General features: G+C 45.7%; 1 protein-coding gene across 4 annotated transcripts in view; it reads right to left on the minus strand.

The window, feature by feature from the left end:
- Positions 1 to 6,528: 6,528 nt before the first annotated feature.
- Smim14 (small integral membrane protein 14) overlaps positions 6,529 to 12,056 on the minus strand; it is a 53,042-nt gene continuing 47,514 nt past the window's right edge. For all 4 annotated transcript variants that reach the window (XM_037209048.1, XM_028882239.2, XM_037209047.1 and 1 more), the window contains one exon: positions 6,529 to 9,749. In XM_037209048.1, coding sequence (XP_037064943.1) covers positions 9,717 to 9,749 — 33 coding nt within the window. In that variant the 3' untranslated portion in view covers positions 6,529 to 9,716. The remainder of the gene's footprint in view (positions 9,750 to 12,056) is intronic.

Genomic DNA, 12,056 nt, shown 5'->3' on the forward strand with positions numbered 1-12,056 from the left:
CAGCTGGACGGTGGTGTCGCACACCTTTAATCCCAGCACTCGGGAGGCAGAGGCAGCGAATCTCTGTGAGTTCGAGGCCAGCCTGATCTACAGAGAGTTCCAGGACAGCCAGGCTACAAAGAGAGAGACCCTGACTTGCAAAACCAAAACCAAAACCAAACCAAACCAAAAGTCTTTACTCTTCAAAACGTTTACAAACCCCATTCTACAGAAGAGAAAACAAAATGATGCCTCCACACAGACCTCAGGCCTGGTGGTGCTAATTCGGGGGTGGGGGGGAGGGCGACGACAATTTTTAAAACCAAACTTTCTAATAGAATACAATCAAAGATGTACAAAGTTGATACTTAACACAGGAATGACAGGAGGAAGCACTGAAAATATTTTTCATAAACTGTTACATTTCTCTAAGAGCAGAAGACCTATGTACAGTAAAATCACTGCCCTTCATAACATAAAACAGCGTCACATGCACAGTGCGAGGTGCCCACGTTGTGTGTGCAGAACCAAGGCACCACGTCACACAATGCAACATGAGTGTTGCCAAAACCACCCCCAATTCATTTGGCACATTTGAGAACCTTTTACTGTTGACATTTTTCTCAACCCCCACCATCAGCTAAAGCAATCCCCCTATAAGGCTACAACCCACCCTTTAAAGAGCTATATACTCTAGGAAAGGACAGAGCACCAAGGTAAGAGTCTGGGCTATGAATATGTGAAGCAGGCGTCTGAGCTGGACATCACTGACACTCTTGGACTGCTGTGTGCATGTAAGTCTGTTTTAAATTACTGGGGTGGGTCTTATGTGTCTCCCCACCCCAGGCTGGCCTCTACCTCTCAATCCCCCTCCTCCAAGTGCTGGGATTACGGCACGCACCACCACTTCCAGCCAACCAATCACTTGGTCTTTATTCCATCAAGCCAATGGGACTCAGAAGAAGAAACATTTCTTGGCAGTTCGCTTCCTCTCACTATTCATTTCCACAACCTTTCCCATCTGTTTCTGTCATCCCTCAATCGGGTGCTCAGGCTCCAAGGTGAGATGCCATTCTTTTTTTTTTTTGTTTTGTTTTGTTTTTCGAGACAGGGTTTCTCTGTGTAGCTTTGCGCCTTTCCTGGAGCTCACTTGGTAGCCCAGGCTGGCCTCGAACTCACAGAGATCCGCCTGCCTCTGCCTCCCGAGTGCTGGGATTAAAGGCATGCGCCACCAACGCCCGGCGTGAGATGCCATTCTTGCTTTCTATCTTTCCCTTCATCCATCCCCTCGCCATTGCTGACCTATGGGCAGTACTCCTGAATACCCACATCTGCCAAAGCCTCTAACACTGTTCATCCTAACCCGTTTGCCGGATGGTTCATTCGTGTGGGCTGCCTCCTGTTCTCCCTTCCTTTCCTTCTTTTGGGGTGTGTGGAGTTGGGGAGGAGCTGAGGCTAAGCTTCACATATACATGCTCTACTGCGGAGCAGCACCCCCAATCTGTGCGCCTTGCCTGAGTCACACGGCACATCTACGCAGCAACCAGAATGGGTCTATCCACGATTCCATGGTCTCCACAGCCAATCGCTTTCCTGACTGCTCAGAGGGACTCCGAAGTCTCTATCCCTTGGTCCAGTCCTTTGATCTTATTCTCTCATGCCCCGAGAAGGGCAATGCTATTTCAATCGGAGACTTTGCCCTTGCTGCCTTCCCAGACCACGGCATGGTTCAGGTCTCAGGTATCAGCTCGAAAATCCCTTCTTAAGTGATTACTGGTTCCTGAAATGATCTCACCTTCTTTGTTAACTTTTGTAATGTCTTTACCTTGTAGCTAGAAGTAATTGTGTGAATGCATTGCTGGGAATTAAACTCAGAGCCTCAAACAATAATTTTTCTTGACCACCACAAAGTTTAGTCATGTGAAGAAATGAAAATTCATATTACTAACATTTTAAACCTCCTCTTTGCAAAATGTCATCCTTACTATCAGTTACTAAAATAGGGTTTGGTTTTCTTAGAGACAGTCGGTGTCTTGCTTCGGGGCACAAGCCAGCTTTAAACGTGGTCTCTCTGCCTCGGCCTCCTGAGTACTGGGGCTGCAGGAAGCACAGTCATGAGCAGTTTTTATCTTCCTGGCCTTTCATACGAATGGGACAGACTCCAGCTGGGAGGCATTCCTGAAGTCATTTGATTTTATCCCTCTCACAACAGCAATTTCACAATATAAAATGCACTGCTTCTTGGCATCAGGAACAATGCATGAATTGCTGTGTTAAAAGTAACTCTACTATCATGGAATTAGGTACCAGCTAATTCCCAGTCCATGAATACAAATACTGATGGGCAAAAAGGAATGATTTTAGCTTTGGTTTCTCTACTCTAGAACAAAACATTTTTTAGCACTTTGCTCTCTTTTATTCCATGACTCAATTACATCAGTAGGGCTCATGGATATTTTACACTTTGGATTGTATTACCACGTACTACTTGGGTGTGCTGAAACACACCTGTAACACTTGGGTGTGCTTAAAACACACCCATAACTCCAGCACTCAGAACATGGAGATGGAAGGATCAAGTGTTCAATTTAGCTGAAAGATAATAAAATCTATTGAAAAATTTCTTCTCTTCTGGTCTGTCAAACCATGAGGATCCCACAAATGTTGGCACATTGACTTCTGCAGCACAAGATGGAACCAGGAGCAACCCAGTAGTTATGATACCACACACCAGGCGCTGACCTAAGGAGGCGCTGTCTCTTCTGGGGTGGGGTGGGGGGGCGAATTTCTCCCAGTGGGACCTGGTGAACAAGCCAGCTAGCTACTGTTGCTCTCTGGGTTGTGAAAAATGTACAGCCACAGAGGTCCTAGGGTCTGGAGCCTCTCAAGGTGAGTCCTGTGAAGAGTTTCATCCCTTGGGCCTGCCCTTCTGCAACAATCCCTTGTATCACTAGTACCGTAGCCCAGAAGGGACACAGTGGGATACTTTGATGGACAAGGGATGTAGGCTACTGGTGACGTAACCCCAGCTATGGGGCTGAGTCCGACCTTGATTGTCTGATTTTCCTGTCTTCATCTGTGAGTGCTGGAACTAAAGACCCAGACCTGTAGGGAAAAGGGGCTGGCTAGAGAAACCCACCCTGACCCTGGAGCCCAGAATTAGGGAAGGATGGCTCAGATAAAGCCAATGAGAGAAACACAGTTAAGCTCGGATCAGGGCCATCTCTGCCCCTGTCCAACTGACTTGTGAAATCAACCAATCACAGAGCAGGACAGCAGAATCCTGGTCCTAGGGCTCAGGACCAGGCAAAGAAACAACACAGCCTGTGTTTGGGACCTGAGCCAGAGAAGTGAATACTTTATCCCCAAACCCAGAACCCAGGAAATATGCCCTGACTCTGAGACTAGTACCAAAATATCACTCTAGGCCCCTAGAATCAGAGTCAGTGAAAGAAATGTGCCCTGGCCTTAGAGGTAGTGTCAAAAAGCCAAGAAAGGCCAGTGAAAGAAACACAGTTTGAAATCAGGGCCATCTCTGCCCCTTGCTCACAAAATGGCCAATCCCTGGGCGGAAAATAAACTAACCAATCACAGTTGACTCCGCCCCCTAGACATCCTATATAAACCACCCTGCCAGGTCAGTTGTGAGCTGTTCTCTCCACCCTGGTAGATGCAGCTACTCTCCTGGACTCCTCCTTCCCAAATTAACCTTTCTCAAAAGAGTATTGGGTGAAGACCTTCATTGACAGCTGAACAGAAGAACCTTGCTGGGTCGTCCCATAGTAGACTGAGCGAGAAAGAGCTGGTAACACTGAGCCAGAGATTGTGGCTCTCCAGGAGAGGAGCAGGACTGCTGTGTCCTGCGGGGAAACCATCCCCCATCATACCATCATACCAGGTATATCCTGACCTTCCCGAAGAGTCAGGACACCCTTCCTTGCTGAAGCAGTTCCAGGCCTGACTCTCCCAAGAAGCCAGAAAACCTTCCTTTCCAAGGTTGGGCTGTTTCTTTGCAGTCTCAGCCATCCGAGCTGTGCTAAACAGCTCCAGATGTCTGGGACACCTTCAGGGCAGAGCTCTTGTCCTAAGTAGCTCTGAGGTGTCCGGGATACCTCGCCCTCTAGGGCTGAACTGTCTCCTCGCAGTTTCAGCCATCAGCTTACTAACATTTGGTGCCGAAACCCGGGCCACCAAACCCAGAGCTTTTGCAGTTTACTAACAGGACCACCACGTCTAGTTTTGTGCAGAGCTGGAGAGGAAACCCAGGGCTTTGTGCATGCTAAGTAAGCACTCTACTGGCTGAGCCACATTCCCAGCCCCATACGTGAGAAACTTTAGATTGAACTATTGTCTCCAAGAAGTCAAATACGTTTTTGATGTGTGTGTGTGTGTGTGTGTGTGTGTGAACATGCATGTGCATATACAGGCACACATGCAAGTTGTAAATGTGCATGCATGTGGAGGCCAGAAGTTGATCACTCTTCATCTTAGATCTTGGCAGTACCTCCTTGGTTCTACAGCTCACTGACTCAGCCAGTGCAGCTAGCCAGGAAGCCCCAAGGATCCTCCTGTCTCCCTGGTACCGGGACTGCAGGTATTTACCACCGCGCCCAATGTTGATCCAAATTCAGGTCCCCATGTTCACAAGGAAAACACTTCAGCAGCCCAGCCATCTCCTCAGCCCCACAAAACAGTTGTGTGTGTGTGTGTGTGTGTGTGTGTGTGTGTGTGTGTGCGTGACTGGGATGGCCTTTTGGCTGCTAACTAAATATTCTACCACTAAGCTCCATCATCTGCTTTGTTCTTTAAATGGGGTTCTTGTGGGCTGGAGAGATGGCTCCGAGGTTAAGAGCACTGGCTGCTCTTCCTGAGTTCAATTCCCAGCACCCACATGGTGGTTCACAACCATCTGTAACGAGATCTTGTGCCCTCTTCTGGCCTGCAGGGATACGTGCAGAGAGAACACTGCATACATGAAGAAATGTATACATGTATAAAGAAATCTTTAAAAAAAAAAATGGGGTTCTTGCTCAAGCAAGCCTCTGCTCAGCATTCCCAGTAGCTAGGTCTTTTAGTGTATGCCATCACGTTTTGATATTTTCAGTAACATTTAAGATTATTTAGCTGAGCGTGGCACTTATAACCTCGGCACGAGAGAGGCTGAGGCAGGATAGAGGGTGTGAGGCTAGCACAGGCTACATACCAGGATCTGTCTCAAAAACATAATGCACAGAAACTGGCACCAGAATCGTAGAGCAATTTGGGCATTCCTCCATGCTAGGTCTTTTTAAAGGACTAAATATAGCTACAAAAGGCAATGATGTCACATGCCTTTAACCCCAGCACTCAGGAGGCAGAGGCAGGCAGAGTCTCTGTGAGTTCTAGGCCAGCCTGGTCTACAAAGAGAGTTCTGGGACAGCCAGGGCTACACAGAGACGCCCTGTCTCAAGGAATGCATAAATAGATTTCCTGTCACCCAGCTGGCCCCAGATATTAGAAAAAAAGTTCAGTTAGAAAAATTTAAAAATATAAGTAGGTCCCAGTTGCTGAGGGTAGCTTTAAAAGGCATTAACAACAGAGAACTGATTGAGACAAGACCTTTTGCATAAACTGAAAGCCACCATTACCTTCTCTGATGATGAGATGCAGTTAGACTTAGACACCCAGGCAAATCTTGGTGTCTTACCCTCTGTCAGAAGAAACCAACCCCCAGGACTTGCCCAACACCAAGCTCCTATAATGGTTCCACTAAGCAGTTCAGCTCCCTCTGTCCGGATGGAACAGGACCCAGTGACTCTGGAAACAAAAGGTATTTATTTGCCCATGCCTTACGCTATCATGACCCCTTGTGTCTGGACTCCTTCTAGTCAGAGCAAAAGCAAACTTTGATTTCTGTGTGATTTCAGTTACAGGTCCTGCTCTGGGTACAAATGTCTGCTCAGATAACCACTACTGCATATTAAGAAATGGAATATAACTTCTTAAATGTTCTCAGAACTTTTTCTTCTGAATACTGACCCCATACTTTTAAAATTTCTGACAAGGTCTCCTGCATCCAAGGCTGGCTTCAAACTTGCTATGGCCTAGGGTGACCTTAGACTCCTGATTCCCCTGCCTCTCCCTCCCAAGAGCTGGGATTACAGATGTGTCCCCCCATGTCTGGTTTCTGAAGTGTGGGCAATAAAACCCAGAGCTTCATGCACGAAGGCTCTAACAACTGGCCTTCTTCCTGAGCTATTATGTAAATTTTTTTTTTTTTTTTTTTTTTTGATTTTTCGAGACAGGGTTTCTCTGTGTAGTTTTGCGCCTTTCCTGGGACTCACTTGGTAGCCCAGGCTGGCCTTGAACTCACCGAGATCCGCCTGGCTCTGCCTCCCGAGTGCTGGGATTAAAGGCGTGCGCCACCACCGCCCGGCCGTAAATATTTTTCTTATTTCTTAGGAATATCTTGAGTTGAAAAACTGAGCCTAGAAATGTTAACCCAGGATGTTAACACTTTACTAAGTAGAAGAGGTATCTTTTCCCACAAAAGCCAAACAGAAAACAAAGCATTATTAACATTTTCTATTTATTCATTAATAAAAAGTGCATAGTACAAGCCCTTTACCCCAATCCAAGTACTCAGTAAAAGATTAACAATAAATGCTAGATGGCACGGATTGATTTGTTTGGCATGATTTAAACATTTGAAACAGCAAATTACATTTAGTACATCACATGACCACTTTTGCTTTTACCAAATAATCATTGGACATGTAACGAATACTCAGGATTCTTCACTGAGAAATATAAGACTGTCCCTATTTTCCATTGCAACAACAGAATTTAAATCATTTTTCCTTCTTCAAGTTGCTGTCTTGTGTTTTAAATCAAGCTGGTCAAACTTTAGCACAAAATCACTGAGACAAACTTTCACTTAAAGTGACAGACTCCCACAATTCCTTTAAAAATCTAAGATATTAGTAAGTTTATAAACACTATCACAGATACCTAATGGAACCATGGGACAGCGATACTCAATGGATACTCCGGAGAACTTCTGCACATTGTAAAACATGACTTACTAACCATGGAATAGTGTTCAGATACATGGTCAAATCTTTTACAATAAAAAGTCCCAATGTTAACCTATCCCATGTGGAAAATGGAAAAATGAAACTACTAGATCTGTATAATAGTATGAAAAGACTCTCAAATGAATTCTAGACAGCATGAACAGCCAAGAGGGGTGGAAATGTGAGCTTTCAGAGCAAGTGAGTGTTTGCAAGCCAAATAATGGTGTAAGAATAAGCTCAATTAAAGCATGTAGAAGCTGCAAGAAGAGAATAATATAAATTATTAGTGAGGTTAATAATAATATTTTATGCAGGATACCACCATTTTAGGAGTATAGAAAAATTTCCAAAGCAAACAAAATAACGAAGAATAAAAAATAAAAACCCAGGACCAAGTACTTCTCAAAGAAACTCAACTGTTAAAAAGGAATGAAATGTCTGGATTGGTGTTTTCTATACAATTGTGGTCATCCTTCTGGTGAACATGTAACTAAGCCTTTTCTAGGTTGGAAAGTAGTGTCTTGGAGGGGCTAACAAGCCGAGGCTGTGGTACTAACTTAACAGAGGCTCAGGAAGGAAAAGGTTGAGCTGTTTAGACACAGCAAGTGCATATGATCGGAACGAACATCCAGAACAAGAGTGCACATTCCAGGTCTCTAACACTAGGTGTTCTGTAGCCACATTCTGTCCATTTCTGTTTTAACCAAGGTGAAGTCTACACTACCTGTGAGGCCAACCAAGTGAACACAACTCTCCATTGGGTCTCGCTTCAACAGGTTAGAATAGACCATTGGAGCATGTGTGCAGGTCTTCAGAGTTAAAGGGAGAGACAGGAAAAGAAATGCTATAGAGATGTGCCTCCATCTGATGCCATTCCAATTTTGTTTCTAAGTCCCTCACCCCATTTTTCCTTATGAGGCACGATGTTCCTATGCAGCCCAATCTGACCTGAAATTCACTACACAGTCTACAGTCTGGCCTCAGGACTGCTGCCATATCTGACTTTTGTGTTAAACTGGCTACCAGCTATGAAGGGGGAAGACTTCCGGTTACCCACAGCAAGAGAGAAACCCTTCACTCACCCTGTGGTGTTCTTTTGTTCAGGATTTAACTTACCTGGGTTAAGTCACCCTTCTATAAGGATAAGTACCTAAAAGGTGGTTACGTTACTTCAAGGGTTGAGCACAAAGCCAGGTGAGCCGGGAGGGATGTCAGCAGCCAGGATCAGCACAGGACGAAGTGATGCCCTTCACAATGCAATGGACCAGAGTGTAACCACCACATTGGGGGAACAACCAGTGTCACAGAGCCAGGCCAGAGGCCTGTCAATGGCCCAATGGTGGACAAGTTTATTTAGTTCACACAAACAGTTTCTCAGGTCTGTACGGTGACACCCTAGACTGACCTGGGAAGGAAATCTTTACATTGATAGCAAAATATGTCTGGCCCCAACAAGTCAACTGCAGCTACTTCCTAGAAAAAAATTCCAGGCCATCCATGGATGTTTAAATACCATTTGTATTCACTGCTTTTTGAACCGAGAACAATGCAACCTTTTAGTTTTTAAGTACATTTTGAAATCTCAATTTCTGATGCTCCCTCCCACTCTAATACATCCACATCCCATTACTAAACAGACTCGGGCCGAGAGGTGAGAAAAACATTGTTTGCCATTTTCCTCCTTTCCCTGGGAATAAACTAAGACCTCATATTAAAGGCTTTTTTTCTTCCTAAGTCAGAAGGGCAACAAAAGACTCAAAATTTTTTTCAAATAAAAAAAAGTATGAAAGTAAGTAAATAGGCATTAGAATGTCAACCCCCACACGGATGTAAGATGATTTCATTTTAACAGGCAAGTGTTGGAATGGAAGAGAAGCTTGCTGAGAGGCATTCACTTAAAAAAAAAAACAAGCCAATCCATCTAGCCCGTGTTAGCACAGGCCGGAGTATACCGACAAAGGCAGAGAGAATGGCTCTTCCTTTCATGAGTGTGTAAGGCTAGGGGACAGTGGCTGTCAGAGACACACAACGGATTCTAACCCAACCGTTATAGTAATCAATCATGTTTATTTAAAGTATTCTTAACATCAGAAACTTTTACTGGGAATAAAAAAAGAATCAGTAAACAACCAGTTCACTTTTCCTATTCTAGCCACGTAAGCCAGCTGTACCACAGAGCTCAGCTGGAGGGTGTAAGGAAACTATTCTAAAAGCTTCACGGTCCCGAGAACTCCAGAAAACTGCCAAGGTAAAGTAAATACAGTGTGGCTCTGTCATTCATACCAGATAACCCCAAATAAATACCTTAAGAAAAAAATGAAAATCTATTAAAATCACTTAAAACACGTAAATGCAGAAATCTCAACTTTCCTTCAACTGGGTCAGAAACCACCACAGACATTATGATCTCAGTTCCAGGGACAGCGAGGGGAATGTTTAAGCTTAGGCCAACCAACGAAGTCCTGTGAACTTTCCAATAGAATCATTTACTCAGGTATACTGTAAATAAGAACTGTGGCAACGCAGGAAGCAAAAGTCAGTTTGCAAGTGAAATTTCTAGAAGCTCATGAAAACAATACCATCCCAAATTGCAGATGGAAAAGGAAAAACAGTTAAGAGTACTCTGGTCATCTTCAGTCATTTGGTCGTCACAGCGTTCAACACTCTGCTTCCCACGTCACGTTAGTCCACAGGAGGAGCGGGCGGGTCCTGACCCTGGCATTAACAAAGAATGGCTTCAGTGACTTTTAACACATCTACTAAGTGAAAAAGGAGCAGCACCCCTGTCCCCCAACCCCTTCACACCACAACGACACCTGTAGTCTTCCTGTCTCTAGACAGGGAACACAAGGTAAGTACTGTGGTGTGGCAGTGAGTCATTCTTGCATGTGGTGGGGGAGCAGCAGGGGTGTGACTGTCCCGGCCACCTCGGGGAGTGTCCATCCCCTCACTAATGTGACAGCTGAGTGCAGTCCACTCAGCTAGAGGCTTCTACTTCTCACTGTGGAGTGTCTCCCGGAATGTGGCAACCATCTTACCACTGTAAGGGGAGCCCGCCTTACAATGAGGGCTGTGGTGAGAGGAAAGAGACTGGCTATCTATGCATGCACCAGTGCGTGTGCATGCGTGCATGTGGTGTGCATGTGTATTAGAACAGGTCTTATGTATATATGTAGGTATGCATGTATTCGTGTATGTATGTATTTAGATTGGGTCTCATATATCTCAGAGATTAGCTCTATGCACACTGGGGAGCACTCCATCTCATGTATCTCGGAGATTAGTTCCATGCACACTGGGGAGCACTCCATCTCATGTATCTCGGAGATTAGCTCCATGCACACTGGGGAGCACTCCATCTCATGTATCTCGGAGATTAGCTCCATGCACACTGGGGAGCACTCCATCTCATGTATCTCAGATTAGCTCCATGCACACTAGGGAGCACTCCATCTCATGTATCTCGGAGATTAGCTCCATGCACACTAGGGAGCACTCCATCTCATGTATCTCAGAGATTAGCTCCATGCACACTGGGGAGTACTCCATCTCATGTATCTCGGAGATTAGCTCCATGCACACTGGGAAGCACTCCATCTCATGTATCTCGGAGATTAGCTCCATGCACACTGGGGAGCACTCCATCTCATGTATCTCAGAGATTAGCTCCATGCACTCCATCTCATGTATCTCAGATTAGCTCCATGCACACTAGGGAGCACTCCATCTCATGTATCTCGGAGATTAGCTCCATGCACACTGGGGAGCACTCCATCTCATGTATCTCGGAGATTAGCTCCATGCACACTAGGGAGCACTCCATCTCATGTATCTCGGAGATTAGCTCCATGCACACTAGGGAGCACTCCATCTCATGTATCTCAGAGATTAGCTCCATGCACACTGGGGAGCACTCCATCTCATGTATCTCGGAGATTAGCTCCATGCACACTGGGAAGCACTCCATCTCATGTATCTTGGAGATTAGCTCCATGCACACTGGGGAGCACTCCATCTCATGTATCTCAGATTAGCTCCATGCACACTAGGGAGCACTCCATCTCATGTATCTCGGAGATTAGCTCCATGCACACTAGGGAGCACTCCATCTCATGTATCTCAGAGATTAGCTCCATGCACACTGGGGAGCACTCCATCTCATGTATCTCGGAGATTAGCTCCATGCACACTGGGAAGCACTCCATCTCATGTATCTCGGAGATTAGCTCCATGCACACTGGGGAGCACTCCATCTCATGTATCTCAGAGATTAGCTCCATGCACTCCATCTCATGTATCTCAGATTAGCTCCATGCACACTAGGGAGCACTCCATCTCATGTATCTCAGATTAGCTCCATGCACACTAGGGAGCACTCCATCTCATGTATCTCAGAGATTAGCTCCATGCACACTGGGGAGCACTCCATCTCATGTATCTCAGAGATTAGCTCCATGCACATTGGGGAGCACTCCATCTCATGTATCTCAGAGATTAGCTCCATGCACACTGGGGAGCACTCCATCTCATGTATCTCAGAGATTAGCTCCATGCACACTGGGGAGCACTCCATCTCATGTATCTCGGAGATTAGCTCCATGCACACTGGGGAGCACTCCATCTCATGTATCTCGGAGATTAGCTCCATGCACACTAGGGAGCACTCCATCTCATGTATCTCGGAGATTAGCTCCATGCACACTAGGGAGCACTCCATCTCATGTATCTCAGAGATTAGCTCCATGCACACTGGGGAGCACTCCATCTCATGTATCTCAGAGATTAGCTCCATGCACACTGGGGAGCACTCCATCTCATGTATCTCAGAGATTAGCTCCATGCACACTGGGGAGCACTCCATCTCATGTATCTTGGAGGCTGGTTTCATTCATACCAAGCAAGTAGTCTACCAGGTAAGCCACATCCTCAGCCCAGAAACTGGATGTACAGTAGCACTGTTAATCAAGACAACGGGGACCTGTTAGGTGGCCTGTGTGCTGGGGCTACAGTTGTGTACACGCA

The sequence above is a fragment of the Peromyscus leucopus genome, chromosome 10 (assembly GCF_004664715.2).
Source record: "Peromyscus leucopus breed LL Stock chromosome 10, UCI_PerLeu_2.1, whole genome shotgun sequence".
NCBI classification, from domain to species: Eukaryota; Metazoa; Chordata; class Mammalia; order Rodentia; family Cricetidae; genus Peromyscus; species Peromyscus leucopus.